Below are 19,478 nucleotides of genomic sequence, written 5' to 3'. Positions count from 1 at the left end.
ATTGGGAGGTTGACACCTACGATTTGTTAATCTAGGGATTTCAGCCATGGTATTTTGTGTGTCAGACTCAAATTTAGCTTGATCCCCCTGTCTAGGTAAGGCGACAATTGGAACGGGTATGTTATTTTCGCCAGGCATCTTATTTGTTAAATAACCCGATACCCCACTGTCGAAACTGCATACATGTCCATGTAGCGATTAGATGACAATTTAGTGCACTCATAGATAGATTTGTTCTCGTTGTTGGGAGTAGGGGAGTGTTTTTCGGTAGGTAGGTAAAGTTTGTCCAGTAAGGCCCCAAGATTATTGATGATGTAAGTGTCACAGATATAATTCCTCCCCCCAAGGAGGCATTAAATAGATCTTTTAAAGATTGGGCCAGTGTGTTCATTCATTTTTTGTAAGCTGGCTGAGCATCGTTACAGTTGGGCAGACATCACTTTCAGTTTCTTAGTTACCCCGATTAACCAAACTGAGCTGTAGGACAGGGCCCTGCTTAAGGTAGGGTATGGCTGAGCCTCACAGGTGCTGCCATCATATGCCATTTGCAGCCTTAAATGCCCTATTTATGCCACCTGTGCCTGGTGCATCACCAAATGTAAAGTATGTGCAACTGCTGCCATCTGCAACTTCATATGCCACAATAATAGCATTGTATGGCAGGTGTAATCAACACATGGAAGCTATTCCCCAACATCTGCAGGTGCTTCTCTTCAAAGCCAAGTGCAGCCCCAAATGCTCAAAGATACTATGTTATTGTGATTTATGCCGCGCACTGCTGCCATTTTCAAATGCCCTTAGGCAGGTGAGTCTGGGAAGTTTAGAAGGGCAATTCAAAACACTAAGGGAATACGCAGAAGCAAGTGGCGTGCGAGTGGCAGTCTGTGGCCACAATATGTCAGTGAAGTCTGTCTACAGTGTTTGCTACACAGCGAGGAAGTGCCTTTTAAAAACGCCTAGAGTCCGCGGAGCGGAGTGGCGTGCAAGTGGCAGTCTGTGGCCACAACGTGTCGGTGAAGTCTGTCTACAGTGTTTGCTACACAGCAAGGAAGTGCCTTCAAAAAAGCCTGCAGTCTGCTGAGCAGAGTGGAGTGCGAGTGGCAGTCTGTGGCCACAATGTGTCAGTGAAGTCTGTCTATCGTGTTTTCTACACAGTGGAGAAGTGCCTTCAAAAACTCCTACAGGCCACAGAGCAGAGTGGCTTGCGAGTTGCAGTCTCTGCACTCTGCACACTCTGTGCATTGCATTGCCTGGACTTTCTATCCATCTGTCCAGGGATCTTTGGGAAGTAACATCAGGAAATCACTTTCTTGCGGTAAGCTGTGGGACTTCCTTGACTGCTTTTTGTGTCGCTCCATGTTCCACACCTAGAGACCTGATGAATAAATACTGTATAAATAGAAATAGGTTCAGTCTTGGTATTCTTCACACACATAAGCCATAGTTACATAAGAAAACAGTGTTCAAATGTACACCAAACGAAATGGGCCTTTCCCTATAAATGTTGTCATTTTATGTGCTGAAAGTAATTTTCTTTATTCCTGAAAACACAGTCTGTCAATCAACTCATAAATGTAAGGCATCATTCCTCCTTTTTAGCTTCCAAATGCACAGTATTTCAAATGTATTTATTTCCCTCCTCGTGCACTTCTGCAGCCTTAAATCTGTCACTTGTGCCTTTACACAAAGTCAGCATCTGCAATGCCACATGTCTTTTTGGAATCCATTGGACAATGTTAGTAATATTTCAGTTCTGAGTCGCACTTTTCTTCAGCTGAGTGCCTGTACATTCTAACAAAATGGAGGGAGGCCCATTCTCGCTCATTCACTAGGCCTCATGTTGAAATCACTGTTTTGTACTGGCTTTTATATTTCAGTGGAACTCCACACTTAGCCAGCTTCACTCTCACAATGGGGCCTAGCATGGCCTCTCCATCTCTGTCACTCTGAGGCTGTCTTTTTACCCCCACACATGCAACATGATGGCATTACATGGGAATGTAAGGACTCCCATGGCATAGAAGAACAGTGGCTGCACAAGTGGAGTTCCACCTTACCTTATGGTGACTATGCCATGCAAGAGGTGTAATTATTGGGGCTTACGATGCTGCATCTGGCAAATGACCGCCAAAAACGGTTGGTTTTGCCATTGTATTTTATGCTATTTGTCATTCAGCAAAGCTTTGAAAAATATGTAAAGTACTCCAGGTGTCTGTGATCATAATAGAAGGCTTGACCCCTCAGGAGCGTCAGTATTTTCTATGTGTTATTAATGAGCAGTGGGGGTGCATGCGCCTCTTCATACACGCCCAAGCATCAGTACCCCCACACTATTATAAGGCACTTCAGACTACACGTGTGTCAATCATAGCTTCCTTTGTTAAAGGAACGGCAACGGCAGCAGGACCTAGAAACATACACCCTGATAGCGATCACATTCAATTTAAAATAATTACTCATTGTTTAATAGCCACAGAATATAAGTGCATGTTATTTAAATAAATGAAAACAAACATCATGCAAACGAGGGCTGGAACAGTGTTTAAGCAGCCATCACTAGCAGTCTTACCCAGCCTGCCACCTGAATGAGTGTCTGCCTCTCCCGTTTGGTCTGTGTTCACCCCAGCTCTCTTTCAATGGAGAACCCCCCCTTATCGCCAGCCCCAGCAGGGATTACCACACCGAAGGCTGACATCCACCAAAGGGCACTGCCATGTCCATTATGTTCTTCATAGGGCATTATTGCATGGCTCTGAGCTTTACCTGGGCTGGCACACAGGAGCACTGAATGAATGCGTGAATGGACAAAGGAGTAAACTAGTGATGGGGGAAACGAAGGGACGGAAAACAGACCGATGCACGCACCAACCAAAAAAAAAAAATAGAATAAACGGCAGCGCAAGTCGCTGAGCTGCAGGGGAGCACTCCTTCCAGGCGCACACCTACGAGAAACTCGCTCTGCCTGGCACGAGCCTGCTGGCCGTGCAAAGCCGAGCCCTGCATCCCAACCTCACGCTTCAGGATGGCTGTCAAGCCAGTGCCATTTGCCATCTCACTGCCATTAATGCCCTCCTGGCTGCTGTCCCGGAGACCTCCGTGACAGGTTGGAAGCCGCCCAGCATGCATCGGCCAGGCTACTCAGAGGAGCACTTCACGCCTCAAGGCGCTGCACTGCCTGCCGCTACAGGCTGGAATCACCTCCAATGGAGCCTCCATGCGTCAAGGACCACCAAGGCCTCCCTCTGCCTAATACACTCACCATCTCCCCTTAGGCTGGAAGGCACGAAATGCAGAACCGGAAAATCAAGGAAACGAGCCTTCCCCTGTTTCACACTCAGAAGAGCCTGGAACAGCATCCCGGTGGGCTCCCTCCCCCTCCGCCCCACCACCACCCAAGGAAGGACATGCACACCCTGCTGCTGTACCAAGGGCACAGTGTCAGCCAGTGGCTGATTGTGGCCACGGCTGGACACTCGCTATTGTAAACCGTGCCTCCTTTGTACAGCTCTGCTGGCTTCCCTCGTGCTATGCAAGTCCCTATACATACAATGAACGAATGAGCGAAAGAACCCGCAGAAGAATGCACAGACGAACGGACAGACGAAGAAGCAGTTAACACACCGAGCAGCTTCACGACGTAATCCTAGGCCGCAAAGTACGTGTTCCCCACGGGCCATCTGCCACATGCCTTGGATTACAATATCGATTGCTAGTCCCTCACACGGGAAACCCCTTTGACACGGACGCCAATTCACAGAGCAAGCAGCACAGACCCCGGGAGGCAGCAATGTTCCCAGGATCACACAGTTTGTATGAAGCAAACAGGATTTGAACTCATGACACCTGCCGCTGGAGCCGGCCGTATACGCTCACCAGTATGTCTAAATGCATTTAAGATTGACACAATGAATAGGGCACCTAATGAAACCCGTCATCAGGTGGAAAATACATCTCCTACAGGCAGGACCTATCGGGCAAGCGTGTGCATGAGTACAGCCATCTGATATATTTTACTGTTGTCAGGCAATACTCCTACCTTACACGCACACTCATGCATTTTATATAGAGCGCTTCTGATTACCGGCCTGTGAGGGGAGAGTGGGTCTTCATTGATGCTTGCACGTTTTTTTAAGGTTATTTGCTTTGTGGCGGATACGCCGACATGGATCCTTTGTAGGTCGGTTGCCCACCTTTCTAAAATGAAGACGGTTTACTCCGTTTCTAATATGAACATCATATGTAAAATGAATGGCCTATTTCCAAGCAAGTGCCACAGGATATCCGTGTTTTTGGGAGATTTCGGTTAAGAGTGTAATATGTCTCCACGCGTCATCAGAGGAACGCGGCTTTCGGTGGGGCTGTTTTGTAAAGCGGGGGTATCATGGGCGATGGCTGCGCGTGCCGTGCTGTGTTCTGAAGTGTGGAAAGGCGCGGCAGCACTGAAAGGGAACTCCATCCTGGCATCTCCAGTTGACGTCACGCAGACAAGTAAAGGTGAGACAGCGCTCATGCATGTTTAATCGCGCGCTGCTGTCCTGTCTTAAATGGGATCCTGGTAATAAAGCTGAGTGCTGGGTGGCTTCGCAGTGTCCCCTTACCAGTGTCGCCTTACACACAGTCCACCCCAGAGCCGGGCACGCACCGAAGCTTGCAGGGAGGATAATTAGCAAATGAAGCCTGGCTTTCTTCCATGGGGGGCGACCCAGGGAATGCAGGAGCGGTGTAAGCAGCAGGAGCAGTCTGGAGAAAAGTCTCAAGTCCTAACTTCAGCCCCTGGCTTGGTGCACTCTCACCTCAACGTCCCCACCAGCGCCGCCACACTCCTGCCCTCACACGGCCGGTGGCCTGTCCCGCGGCCTCTGCAGGCGCAGGTGTCCAGCCCTTAGGAAGAAGAGGTCTACGTGCATGTTCCGGCCACAAACCTTAGTGCTCGCGACCCCAGCCATGCAGGATCCGCGAAGGCACTGAATGGAGAAGATTAGCATGTTTCAGGACAGAGTGATTAATTAAACACAGAGGCTTGCCGGATATTAACGGAGGAGGGCAAAGAGGCGCGAAATGTCGTTCAGCCAATTCAAGGAGAGGTTCCAGAAGAGCACTGGCGATTCCCTGGGGGCCGTTCAAAGGTAAGGCAAAGTGCACAGTTCCAGCACCCGGCCACTTTGTGTATACATTTTTATCTGAGTCAAGTATTTGTAAAGGATGAGCACGAGAGAGGATGTATGCTAGAGACGCGAACTTGTTATTGTAGCTAAATGACTTACGGGGAGTCCACTAACGCCCTCGTGTTTTATTTTTTATTTTTAATTCAAATGTAGACGAGAACGATAACAGATTAATTGATTTGGGAGACAAAAAGCGGTGATTAATACCAAGATATTGTATAAAGTGCAACCTTCCTTCGCATCTGCTTATCGTTAATTGTTGGCTTGAGCCGGGTATAGTTTGGTTGTTCAATTAATCACGTTTTTTTTGGCACGGAACTGTATATTCGAAAGTCTCCCGTGATAGGCGAAGGAGTTCGTTTTGTGTGTTCGTGTTGCTTGTGCATGTTTGATGCACTTAGCAGTTATATAGTCAGTGTTGCCCCTGGAGAACCAGCGCTCTGTGTGATCTTGGTCCGCGATGCTGACCGGTGTCTCCTGTGGGGACGTGTGTGCATGACTTCAGTAATTCAATGGCACTCGAGGAAAAAGCGAATGAATCAGGATTTGGTTTGAATTCTAAACATACGTGACAGTGATATTGCTGCGCCTGGGTATATGGAAAATGAGCAATGCGATGCGTTCGCCGGAAAGCATCAGACGCCCACACCACACGAACGCCTCTCACACAGCCTCAGTGCTTGCTAAGTCTCTTGCACAGCCTCAGTGCTGGCTAAGCCTCTCACACAGCCTCAGTGGTGCCTGTTAAACCTCTCACACAGCCCCAGTGCCCGCTAAACCCCTTACACAGCCTCAGTGCGAGCTAAGCCTCCCACACAGCCTGCTAAGCCTCCCACACAACCCCAGTGTCTGCTAAGCCTCCCACACAGCCGCAGTGCCTGCTAAGCCTCTCACACAGCCCCAGTGCTTGCTAAGCCTCTCAGACAACCTCAGTGCCTGCTAAGCCTCTCCCCCTCAGTGCTTGATATGCCTCTCACACAGCCTCAGTGCTGGCCTCTCACACAGCCTCAGTGCTTGCTAAGTCTCTCACACAGCCTCAGTGCTTGCCAAGCCTCTCACACAGCCTCAGTGTTTGCTAAGCCTCTCACACAGCCTCAGTGCTTGCTAATCCTCCCACACAGCCTCAGTGCCTGCTAACCCTCTCACACAACCTCAGTGCCTGCTAAGCCTCTCAAACAGCCTCAGTGCTCGCTAAGCCTCTCACACAGCCTCAGTGTCTGCTAAACCTCTTACGCAGCCCCAGTGCTCGCTAAGCCTCTCACACAGCCTCAGTGCTGGCTAAGCCTCCCACACAGCCTCAGTGCCTGCTAAGCCTCTCACACAACCTCAGTGCCTGCTAAACCTCTCACACACCCCAAGTGCTTGTGCTTGCCAAGTCTCTCATACAGCCGCAGTGCTTGCTAAGCCTCTCACACAGCCTCAGTGCCTGCTAAGCTTCTCACACAGCCTCAGTGCTTGCTAAGCCTATCACAGAGCCTCAGCGCCTGCTAAGCTTCTCACACAGCCTTAGTGCTTGCTAAGCCTCTCACAGAGCCTCAGTGCCTGCTAAGCCTCTCATACAGCCTCAGTGCTTGCTAAGCCTCTTACACAGCGTCAGTGCCTGCTAAGCCTCTCAGACGGCCGTGGTGCTTGATATGCCTATCACACAGCCTCAGTGCTGGCCTCTCACACAGTCCCAGCGCTTGCTAAGCCTCTCACACAGCCTCAGTGCTTGCTAAGCCTCTCACACACCCTCAGTGCTTGCTAAGCCTCTCACACAGCCCCAGCGCTTGCTAAGCCTCTCACACAGCCTCAGTGCTGGCCTCTCACTCAGCCTCAGTGCTGGCTAAGCCTCTCACACAGTCTCAGTGCTTGCTAAGCCTCTCACACAGCCTCAGTTCCTGCTAAGCCTCTCACCCAGCCTCAGTGCCTGATAAACCTCTTATGCAGCCTCAGTGCTGGCTAAGCCTCTCACACACCCTCAGGGCTTTATATGCCTCTCACACAGCCTCAGTACTGGCCTCTCACACAGCCTCAGCGCTTGCTAAGCCTCTCACACAGCCTCAGTGCTTGGTAAGCCTCTCACACAGCCACAGTGCCCGCTATGCCTCTCACACAGCCTCAGTGCCTGCTAAGCCTCTCAGACAGCCTCAGTGCAGGCTAAGCCTCTCACCCAGCCTCACTGACTGCTAAGCCTCTCACACAGCCTTGGTGCTTGCGAAGCCTCTCACACAACCTCAGTGCTTGCTAAGCCTCTCACACAGCCTCACTGCCTGCTAAGCCTCTCACACAGCCTCAGTGCTTGCTAAGCCTCTCACACAGCCTCAGCCTCAGTGACTGCTTTGCCTCCCACACAGCCTCAGTGCTTGCTAAATCTCTCACACTGCCTCAGTGCCTTCTAAGCCTCTCAGACAGCCTAAGTGCTTTCTAAGCCTCTCACAGAGCCTCAGTGCTTGCTAAGCCTCTCACACAGTCTCAGTGCTGGCTAAGCCTCTCACACAGCCTCAGTGCGTGCTAAGCCTCTCACACAGCCTCTGTGCTTGCTATGCCTCTCATTCAGCCTCAGTGCTTGCTAAGCCTCTCGCACAGCTTCAGTGCTTCCTAAGCCTCTCACACAGCCTCAGTGTCTGCTAAGCAGACGCACAATGGCTGGCAGGAAGCGATGATCTGCGATCACACAGTGGATTGATGACAAAGTACAGATTGAAGTGCATCATTGATTGTATTGGTGTTGGTAATTTGATGACAGCCAAAAACGGTATTTGTGATGATGTAAACATTTGCCCTTTCAAGCAAAACGCAGGTATATTTGTTTAATTATTTTGTATCTGATCTTTACGCGTACACCGGATTTTGAATGTTAGTTAGATTTCTGTTGGCAATGGCTATGCTACTCTTTTCCAAATGGTAAATCTTCCATCAAGGCAGAATTAAGAAAAAATCAGACAAGGCGTCTCCTTATGAATTTCACAGTATTACCTGCCGGACGACCAGCAAACTTAAATACTGTTACCACTCTCACAGGTGGTAAATAGTGATTGCTGCTTGATGTAGCGTTAGGGTTATTCCACATTTCCGGAGTCCCATTGGCACATACTGGGGCTCCTTACAAGTATGCCGGTCCAGTAATAAAGTGCCAGTAACATTGTATACCGGCACTATTACCGGACCAGCATTTCATAAGTAACACAGACCCTTAACACTGGAAACACTTGCACCGGTAACACCTCACATGGTACTACCGGCACCGGTAACACAGGCAACGGTAACAGCAGCAATTGCATAAACACCTGCCGGTAACGCCGGCATAACAGTAAAACAGTCACATTATGAGGATGGACTTGCCCGTAATACAGGCAGAAACATGCCGGCAAATCCATGCTGGTGACATGACCACCTCAGAGCAGCTGGTAAATGGTGCCAGGCAGGGGAAATAAAGCCACAGGTACACCCATTACACACAGGAACAGTGCTAAAGGGCCGCACTTACCCCAAGAACACTTCCCAACACAACCATGCTGCCACTCACTGTTGCTGCCATGGACATGGAGGCACTGCATACTGGAGTGCAGCTGATTGAGCTGGAGCATCAGCAGTAGCGACAGGAGGAGGAGGATGATGATTGGGATGCAAGTAGCAAGGCAGAGGCCTGCTGTGATTCCCTGCGCAAGGGCCAAACCCTGGGCCCTGACAGACAGCCAGATACACACTGGGCCTCATTACGAGTAGCGCGGTAAAAACGGGGTCATTACCGGCATGACGGAACGAGCGGGTCCGTGCTCGTATGACGCCGCTGATAGCGGGTGATTACGAGTGTGCGAGCACGCGTGAACCCCCATGCCGGTAATGGCCATACCGGCATGCCGCAAAAGGCCCTCCAATCTCCCAATAGTGCCATCACGGGACCCGCCGATACCGGCACCTTCTAGGAGTAACCCCTAAATACCGACCCGGTAATACCAACATGCTAATACCGGGCTCGTAAAACCGGACCCAGAAATAACGTCATCGCGTCGGAACAGGAAATGGTCTGGCGACCATATTTAAAAACACAATCCATTGAAATCCTCCCAAACCACCAGTTGATTCCTGTTGAGCTCTGTGGCAATACTCTGAGGATGTCCAAGGCTACCCGGAAGACCACCCCCCCGGCTGCGGAAACAGCGTTTCTCCGACGCTGAATTGAATATGTTAGCGGACATTCTTGCTGCACATGCAGACCTCATTAAATCCCATGACATGAAGCGTGAGGTCCAGCAGAAGAAAAAGGACATCTGGCAGGAGGTAGCCCACAAGGTGTCAGCTGTGGAGACCACCCCACGTACTGTCAGGGACTGCCGGAAGAGGTGGGACAATCTCCGCTTGAGGGTCCGCAACATCATGGCAAGCAACAAGAGGGCGGCCATGGCCACAGGTGGGGGTCCAATCCCATAACCAACACAAGGCCAACACACCTGGACCGTGCCCATGCAACACATCACACAAACCCCAAATTAACGGCATGCCACCTGCCATGCAGTGAATGCCAAAATGCCCCCACAGAACACCCTGTGTGACACACCTGTGAGACATTAATGGATGTTTGAATTAGTATAGAACAGCACAATTGTATGCTTCTGGCATCTAATACCATCACTGATGCCCTGCATCTCTTCCACCCCCCAGGCACCGATGAGGAAGATGCCAGGCAAGACAACACCGCAAGGGCATCCACGCCCCACCCCAAGAAAAGGGCTACTGCCACCACCACTTCCGTGGCAGCCAAGCAGGTCACACCCACAGCCAGTGTGCCGGACCGAGCCAACACACAGCCAACAACACCTGCTGCTAGTGTGCCGGACACACTACAGACCCAGCAGCCCACACCCGCACCAGTTAAAGGGGAGTCCCTACTTGCACCGGCCACCACTGAGGAAGACTTGGATGGCAATGTGGACCAGGAGGGAGTCACAGAAGTGACATGTCCACCCAGCCCAAGCCCCATGTCCACCCCACCCCATACCGAGCCCTCACCCACCTACAGCAGTGCTGATCCCTGCCTCCATGGCTCAGACCTGAGCACCATCGAGGAGGACAACACCCAAAATGCAGGCCCCGTGAGTGCACCACCCACCACTCCAGCTTCCACCAACACCCTCGAGTCACGTCTGTCGAGGGTGGAGGCCCGACAGGAGGCCATGTCAGATCTCCTGCGGCAGTACATTGCCGATGGAGAGGACACCAGGCGGGGAATCGCCACTGCCATTGAGGGGACCACAGCAGCCATTACAGCAAACACAGCGGCTGTGAATGCGTCGGCTCTGCTGATGAGGGACTGTCTGGGGGCAGTAACACAAGTCCTTACTTCAATCGTGCTCCACATTCAGTGGCCACGCCTTGGAGCAGGCGTGGAACCTGCCACCGACTCATCATCAGCCACCACACCTGCTTCCTCAGTCCCCACCAGCCCTGTGCGCCAGACCCAAAGGAGTGCACAGCACTCCGAAATGCCGCCTCCGGACAGCAAAAAGTCTCGCAAGTAGTGTGGGCGGACAATGGGAGTGGGACACATGGTTGGGGGTGAAAGGGAGCATTTTGTGGAGTATATTGTTTTTTTTTTTTATTTTGTTGGGTGGGTATGGGAGTTCACTGGGGTTTTGGAGTTTGTTGGGTGGGTATGGGAGTTCACTGGGGTTTTTGGAGTTTGTTGGGTGGGTATGGGAGTTCAATGGGGTTTTTTGGAGTTTGTTGGGTGGGTTTGGGAGTTTACTGGTGGTTGGGGGGAGTGGTCACTTTTTTGCTGTTTGAACTAATGCACCCGTTGTGTGAAAAAAACATTCAATGGCTGGACATTGATCATTTTGTGTGTATCCATTTAATTGTGATGGTGTTCAGTGGCCGACTCCCAACAATCCCTGTGTGCATGTCCATATGGACCCAGTGTGTCACTGACACATGTCTATCATAGTCCCTGTGGTTCAGAAGTATTTGTGAATCAGTGCTTGGCGTACTGCATGGCCATCCCGTGCATCACATACTGGCAGGGGGGCTACTTCACCTCCGCCTCCATCCTCATCATCCTCAACTGGTGCATGCATGTCAATGTCAGGTGATAGTGGTACATTTCTCCAGACGCACATGTTGTGCAGCATGACACAGGCCATGGTGATCTTTGCCACCTTCTCAGGCCTATAAAGGAGTGCCCCACCAGACCTGCTTAGGCAGCGGAAGCGCGCCTTCCACAGGCCAAAGATCTGCTCAATCACAACACGGTACGGGTGTGAACACCATTGTACTACTCCTCTTCATAACTGTTCTGCAGGTTCCGCACAGGGGTAAGTAGCCACGGCCTCAAGGGATATCCACCATCACCTGAAAGTGAATACAAATAGGTGTGTGTCACTCTGAGCTGCCACCTTCAGGAGGCACAGTCATGGGCGCAGCTATTTGGTGTGGACATGCACATGTACCTGTACGTATGCAAGAATGTTAACTAGATGCATACTATACTGCTATGAGGTGTGGTAGTCTGGATGTCGTTCAATAGATGATGCAGGGTGAAATAATGCATGCTGAGGTGGATGTACTGTGGTTGTACAACAATGTTTAGCCTCCCATTTATGCTGTGTATTATACACTGTGCATGGTCACACCAGCCATATTGCCACAGTTGCAATCCTGTTCTGTCATGCATTGCTTGACATAACCATGGTGGCGTGTTTGTGCCTCTTACTTGTTGTCATCGATATGCATAATTGGTAAAATGTTTGCCAGTGATGTGTCATTTTGGGTTTGGGAGATTCAGGTCAGGAGTGTCTAGTTCTGCATGCATTCTCCAATCACTGTCAATTGCCACCCAGGTGGAGTATGCATCTCCCCCCCCTTTCCCACCCAGGTGGAGTATGCACCCCCCCTTTCCCACCCAGGTGGAATATGCACCCCCCCCCCCGTTTCCCACCCAGGTGGAGTATGCATCCCCCCCTTTCCCACCCAGGTGGAGTGTGCATCCCTACATATCAGTAGCCCATTGCACTGCCATGGCCCACTCAGGCAACTCACCAAGCAGCCAGGCACGTGGTCCAGCATGTCGTTCCATGTGACAGGGTAGCGTGGAGTTACACAGCACCATGACATTATGTGTTGATCCGGGAAACCGGGCGCAGCATTGTGTGATGATCTTGCCGGAGTCACATGCCATTTGCACATTGATGGAATGGTATTGCTTGCGATTGCGGTACTCCGCCTCTATGGCATGGGGGACTACCAATTCCACATGGGTGCAGTCCCTGGCACCAACACAATTGGGCATGCCTGCCAGTGCATGGAAGGCTACTTTGGTGTCGGCTATCTCCTGGGCAGTCCGTAGTAGGGATATGTGGGTGCTTGCGTGCTTCAGCAGGGCATCAGCACTTGGTTCAGCATTCGTGAAAATAGTGGTTGCGAAATGCCATGCAGCTGCCCCCCTGTGTGTTGATAGGTGCCTGTTGGCAGGAAGTGGAGCACAGACACCACCTTTAGTAGTGGGGGGATGGCAGTGCGTATTTCTATGAGGCTGGCAATGTCGTTGTGTGTCATGTCCACTATGGTGGTGATGGTGTCCCGGTCCAACCGGTAAAGGGTGTGGATCTGCTCAGGGGTTAGGTTGAATGGCCTGGGTCTGATGCAAGGGATTGGTGGCTGCCTACAAGGCACTGCTGGCTGCGCTGGTGGTAATTGCTGGCCCTGTCTCGCCCTCCTTCTCCTCCTGCGTCTCCTCTGTGCTGCCTGTTGTTGCTGCTGCACTTGTTGTTGTAGTTAGTGTTGTTGTTGTTGCTGTAGTTGTCGCAGTATAGGCATGTCCTCCAGCGCCCCCCCATGCCTTGTAGAAGGTCTATAGGAACTGGAAGCAGTACCATTCCCTCAATGTCCACTATGCCTGCTTCCCAGGATCAACCCACGATTTCATGGTCCTGCAGAACAGCACCCCGCCGGGACATATGGCACGTCACGGAAGACAAAGAACCTGGATGTTGGGTGAGTACATGTACACTAACAACTACATAGCAGCATAGGTCCAAGGCACAGGGGAGGGTTAATGCCACAAATGCATGTCCGTCAATCACCCTGCAAATGCAGGACCAACCAGCGCATTCCCAATTGACAGGCCACAACACACAGGAGTAGCACAAGACTGGAGAAGTATCAGTCAGTGAGTGACCAAACCATTTCTAACCCAAAATGACAACTACATGCAATGCAGTACAGGTACCAAAATGCAGCACCACCACTCCTCCAAAGCAAGTGTAGTAGACTGTGCCATTTAGGGCCATGAGACGTGTGTCCTGGTGAGACATGGTGCATGCATGCACACACTGACTGTTGAGAATTTGCTGATTGGTGATTCCCAACACCACAGCCGGACAACATCATTCACACATGTCAATGTGAACGTCAACGGGTCTTGTACCGGGCACTGTTGCCACTTGCATTGTTTCTTGGCGCTCAGGTGAGTCTTCAATGTGAGTACTGTAGGGGTTGACAGTCAGTGGGATTGACAGTCAATGGGATTAAGATGGAGAGGAGCAAGACAGCCATGATGTGCCATTGGCAGCTTCAGTGTCGCTGAACCGGTCACTGGGTGTCAAGGCCTTCTGTCACGCTTTGTCCCTGGAAGCGTTGGCATCAATGGAGATTGGGGGGTATTGTTCGCTCTAACCGGCTGCAGCGGTATAGTCTACCCCTAAAATGGCTGCTGCAAGGATATAGGCGGTTACTTCCGGATACGCTTTGCGTTGTATCCGTCTAGGACTCTCGCTGCTTGTGCGTCTGCTGCATACTAGCGCTCTGCTCTGGTTTTTCCTCACCTCCTTTTTGCTTCTCTCTCTTAGTTCCACTTTCCATTTACATTCTTATTGCTTACTTTCTGGTCTATTTCAGTCTATTTCCTCTTTGTTGCTATCTTTCGTTCCGAACACTGTCGGTTCGTATTGCTTCCCGGCTCTGCGGTACCCTTCTGATTCTGTCTTACGCTTGGTCTGACTATTAGGCACTCCTCTTGTATCCTTCTTGTTTCTTTTTGTATCTTTATATCTTATCCTAGTCTCTCGTCACTGTGCCTTACTTGGCTCTTAGCATTTCGATTTTACTCTTACCTGGTTTAGTCTTTCTTCACGGTTTCTCTTTTTTCCGTCACTCCTTCTACTTTGGTTATGGATCACCTACGTTCGGGTTCCCGTTTCTGACCTGACTCGTCTATCCTTTGTCTCTTCTTTTCTCAGTTATACTCTCCGCACGCTCACCTTTGTGCTCCCGGTCACCTTTTTCTCTTTTTCTGGTGACCGCTGATTGTTCATTCCGCGTCTGAACCTCTTGTCACTAGTCTCTTGCCGTACTTCCTATCTACGGCAGTATACAGTAAGCGAAGTTCTGGATCAGTCGAGTCAGCTTCTGGCTGGAGGACGATACCCTTGCTACCGAGTACCATTGGCGGTACCTTTTGGTTGAATCACAGCCGCTGTTGATTTTGGAAGGAAGTTTACCATACCACTGCAGTTACAAAAAGGATAATACTTCAAGGCATATTCTTCTCCTACAAACATTACACACAGGGTTTTTTCTGCCACATCAGTCTTTTTCCCTGGACATATTTGGGAGCTTGCTCCTTGGGGTTCACCTTGATCCTGTTCCCCAGAAGGTCACGGTGGCCTCCGAGGGAGCTCGCCCTTATTTGCACAAGAAAAAGGAAGGAAAACCAAAGGAAACTAAAAGGAACCTAAAGAAGAAGGTATCTGACAACTCACTAGAAGACTCAGGTGAGGAGAGGGAAAGGGGAGGTGCCACGGACTCTGACAGTATACAACGCTCAACTATCCCAATGGCGTCCCTGGCACAGTATCAGGAGTTAGCAAATGCTATTCAAGGGCTTTGTTTGGAGGTACAGACACTTAAGGATCAGAACGCTGTTTTGAGTCAACAAGTAGCCCTTTGCGAAGACACCAGAGGCGATCTTCTTCCTCTTCTATTCCCATTCAGGAAATATGATGGCTACCAAAAGCAACTCAAAGAATTTCTGTATGCCTGCCAAGTGTACTTTTCTTTTCGTCCAAAGACTTACGAAACTGATAGGTCCAAAGTGGGCTTTATGGTAGCCAATTTGATAGGTAATGCTCTTGCCTGGGCTACCTTTTTAGTCACTAACGCAGACCCATCTATGACTAACTATCTACAATTCGTGCAGAACTTTAAAAGCCGTTTTGACTGGCCTGAGGTGCAGTTCTCCTCGTTTGAAGCAATGGTGGATATCCAACAAGGAACACCGGACGTACAAACATATGTCTCACAATTCCAACATTATTCTTCACAGTCGGGATGGCCCGATTCAGCACAACAAACACTATTTCGCAGAGGATTGAATGAGGAGATGAAGGATGAGTTGGCACGAATGCCCAGACCCAACTCTTTTCAAGAATTGGCCACTGCTGCTTCAGATTGAATACAGGTGCAATGAGAGGAAGAAGGAAAGAAGAAGAGGATGGTACTACTCCCCGTTACCTACCTTTTCACCCAACTCAAGAGACCGTTGTTAGGCAGAATCCTGTGCAGTTCCCTTAGGGAGCACTACAGAAGATTAAGACTAAAGGTATATGCAATAAATCCCCTTTGGTATCAGTCTTTACCACACAGATTTAGTTGGTAGCTGTGGCTAAGCAGTCAGACTTATCTCAAGAGGGAGATGAGCAGTATTCAGGGTTTACACAATACGACTACAATACTATGGAACAAGCAAACACTGACCAAAGCTTTGTATCAAAAAGAATACATATTTATTTTACAACCTCTGATGTTCACACACCGATCACTATCATTAAAGTAAGTTAAAACAGTCAGGAAAAGTATACACAACTCCCTATTTAAAGTGTAGACAAGTTTGAGCAAGAGTGAAAACTGAGCAAAACGGCACAGTGTTAACTAAGCAGAAATGGCACTCTAACAATTTCTTCAGAGGGAGTGAAAGAACAAGTTATACAGGTATAGACTCCTAAAACACACCAGCAACACTTCCCAATTGGATTGTGAACAGGTTAAGCAAGGCAGCACTTGAGCATCAACAATACTGAGGTGAAAACCGAGCAAAATGGCACTTCAGCAATATATAAAGGGGAAGGAAAGGTGGTTATAAGAGGTTTAGGTGCACCAACACATTTCTTGAAGATAAACAATCTAGAGAAGGCAGTTGTGACAGATTTAGCCAGAGTCAATTGGCTTGTGCCAGAGTCAGTGGTACAAGGCAAAGTGCCTAGGTTCAAAATGTTCTAGTAGCTGCAGTCAAGTCTTTGTTAAACGATTGAAAAGGCGGTTGCAGGATGTAGAAAGATAATGTTAGACGAAAAGGCGGCCAGCCCAGAAGGTAAGTAAAGGATTTAAAACACCTTTAGCAACACCCAACGAAACGGGAGGCCTGGCGGAACAATGTACCTTAAAAGTGGAAGAGGCTCCTGCGGTGGCGGTAGTTCCTGGCAGTTTCTACAGTTCGGGAGATCCAGCAGAGGAAGAGAGGCTCTCGTCGTGCAGGAAGGTTCGAGTTACTGCACTGACCATGGATGAAACCAGCCGCGGTGCTGCCAAAACGGAATAAAAGGTACGCTCCTTTAAATCGCGGTCGTGGTGGACGGGTGCCTGGCTATCCGGTCTCCTAGTGCTTGGCACTGGCGATTCGACCACAGCAGGTCCTGGAAGGTGATTGGTGAAATGCTTGACCCCACCAGCTCAAGCGAAGAAGACTCTTGCATGTGAAGATCTTCTCGAGTCGTTGGAGAAAAGTGGTGAGGATCTGCAGCAGGGCTTCACTGGTGCTTAAGTCGTTGCAGATGTCTTTGGCTTATCTCCTCTTCGGCTTCTTAGTTCCAGTGGCAACGTCTTGTCCTCCAGTCCTCAGGACCCTGCTTTTATGCAGCAAGACCCCCATTCATACAGCCTAGCTGTCACTCACGCAGTGGGGTGGCTATCCTGGCGGGATAAACCCCAACCTATCAGGGCAGAGTGCGACTTGGGTTGCCTAGGTAACCCTGTCCAGGGTGCCTATTCCCCCTCCCACACATCCTGTCTACCCCAGACCCAGTGGCGCCAAAAGGAGGGCTTCTGTGCAGAAGCGCGCCAAAAGGACGAACAAAGGATCCCGACCTAGGTTAGGATTTCAGAGAAAGACATAAGAAAGAAATATTATTAAAGTTCTGGCAATAAAAACCTACCGGAGTAAAGTTAATATTAAAATAAACCGGCGGTATGTTAGAGGCTGTCAGTAAAAGTGGTAGCCTCGAACAATGGGAAAATCCCATAGGGAAATATTTGTGGTAGAATATTTACGGTAGTAACCACAGCCACCAGCCAGAAACGTTTGAGAGAGGGACTGTACGGTACCCCCTCGAAAATGAACACTAGGGAAAAACTATTAACCCTTTCCAGCACTTCCATAGTAAGATGGGTTGTACTGGTTTAGTTCATAATTATTGACTAGTAAAGTCAATGGGGACTTTACATTCCCTGGGAGACAGTAGTCAGTCCCAGGGTATGCAGTCTATGTTTGGAGGTTGCTACGACACCCCTGTAGTACTGCACTGAGGGTGCTGTGTAACACACATGTTAAAAAGATGATTCCTATGAGGGTGAGAAAAACCCCATAGACCATAAGCACACCAGATAGCCTAAAACACACACTAGCAATTTGTCTAAGAGTGGGAAGAAAAGGGTCTCAATCTTAGCAGGAGAAAAAAATAAACCCTTCAAATCCAGCAAAGCTGCTGGGGGACTCTATAGGTAAGCGAAATTAGCCCTAGAAGAGAATTCTCCCTAACACCGTGCATCATCTGATGAGCCTATGCAGATAGGTGCCACTAGGAGACCTTTGTCATCCGATGAAAGAAGAGGAAGAAGAGAGAAAGGACTTTGTGCCTACTGTGGATCTGCTAGGCATCACCTAGGTTCCTGCCCGGAAGTTCTACTCAAGCGCCAGGGAAACACCCAACCCCGTACCTATGCAGGGGAGATTGCAGGGAGCTTTGCACAATCCCCTGTGACAACAACAGATCAGTAGAGGATGAAGAAGACTATCGTTTTATGGTGTTTTGTGTACAATTAAGGGTTTCCCTTATGCAGACTCTCAAGACACTTGCCATGTTGCTCTGTGGGGTGGCTGGGAACTTTATAGACATTACTTGGGCCAAGAACAATATGATCTCGTTCAGAGAGATGAAGAAGCCTATTCCACTGGAAGGAGTACATGGAACTCCTTTGTCCTCCAGTCCCATTGATTTGGAACCTTCCCCTATCCAGGTAATGCTGGGCAGTCATATGGAGCAATTAACGCTTGACACAATCAGAGCAGCTCATTTCCCAGTCATACTGGGAATACCTTGGGTGAGACGTCATAATCCCAAGATTGATTGGAAGGCTAATACCCTTCATTTTGCATCTACGTATTGCTCCCAGTTCTGTCTCTCAGCTCCAGGTACTTGCTCCCAGATCAGTAAACGGATCTCACAGACAAAGGTATCAGTGTCCTTGATACCAAAACAATATCAGGAATACCAGGAAGTCTTTGATTTGAAGGCAGACTCCTTCGGTTGCTGCCTCCACACAGACCAGAAGACTGCGGTATCGAACTCCAGGAAGGGGCTAAAATTCTGTTTGGACGAATGTTTCCTCTCTCCATTCCGGAGAAACAGGCACTCAGGGAGTATCTAGATGCCAACCTACACAATAGTTTAATTCAAGAGTCCAAGTGCCCGGGAGGAGCATCTTTGTTCTTCATCTCTAAAAAGGGGTCCTCTGAATTAAGACCATGTATTGATTACAGGGGCCTTAACCATCTGACCATTCGAGACCGCTATCCGATGCCTCTCATACGGGACATACTCGAGGTTGTACGTGGGGCTCGATACTTCACCAAGCTGGACCTCCGCAGAGCCTACCACCTGCTGTGGATTAAAGATGGCGATGAATGGAAGACTGCCTTTAGAACACCATTGGGACTCTATGAATATAGAGTTATCCTGTTCTGGCCGGTAAACGTCCCTTCTGTATTCCAAAGATTCATGGACAAGACATTCGCGGATCTATTGTACTTGTCCATGGTGGTATACTTGGACGATATCCTGGTTTTCTCCTCTTCCTTGGAAGAACACTGCAAACATGTGACAAAGGTGTTATGCAGACTCCAAGCCAACCAATTGTATTCCAAACCAGAGAAGTGTACTTTTGAGGCTTCTAAAGTTTCTTACTTAGGGTTTATCCTTACCCCAGAAGGTGTCCAGATGGATCAGGACAAAGTAAAGGCCATTCTGGACTGGAAACAACCTACGACGGTGAAAGAAGTTCAGA

General features: G+C 49.5%; 1 protein-coding gene across 1 annotated transcript in view; it reads left to right on the top strand.

Annotated features, from left to right (window-relative positions):
* Positions 1-4,433: 4,433 nt before the first annotated feature.
* SLC17A8 (solute carrier family 17 member 8) overlaps positions 4,434-19,478 on the top strand; it is a 769,865-nt gene continuing 754,820 nt past the window's right edge. Inside the window, exon 1 of the mRNA XM_069629352.1 lies at positions 4,434-5,126. Coding sequence (XP_069485453.1) covers positions 5,059-5,126 — 68 coding nt within the window. The 5' untranslated portion in view covers positions 4,434-5,058. The remainder of the gene's footprint in view (positions 5,127-19,478) is intronic.

The sequence above is a fragment of the Ambystoma mexicanum genome, chromosome 12, assembly GCF_040938575.1.
Source record: "Ambystoma mexicanum isolate Mex_15411 chromosome 12, UKY_AmexF1_1, whole genome shotgun sequence".
Lineage (NCBI taxonomy): Eukaryota > Metazoa > Chordata > Amphibia > Caudata > Ambystomatidae > Ambystoma > Ambystoma mexicanum.
This window is presented reverse-complemented; position numbering and strand designations above follow the sequence as displayed.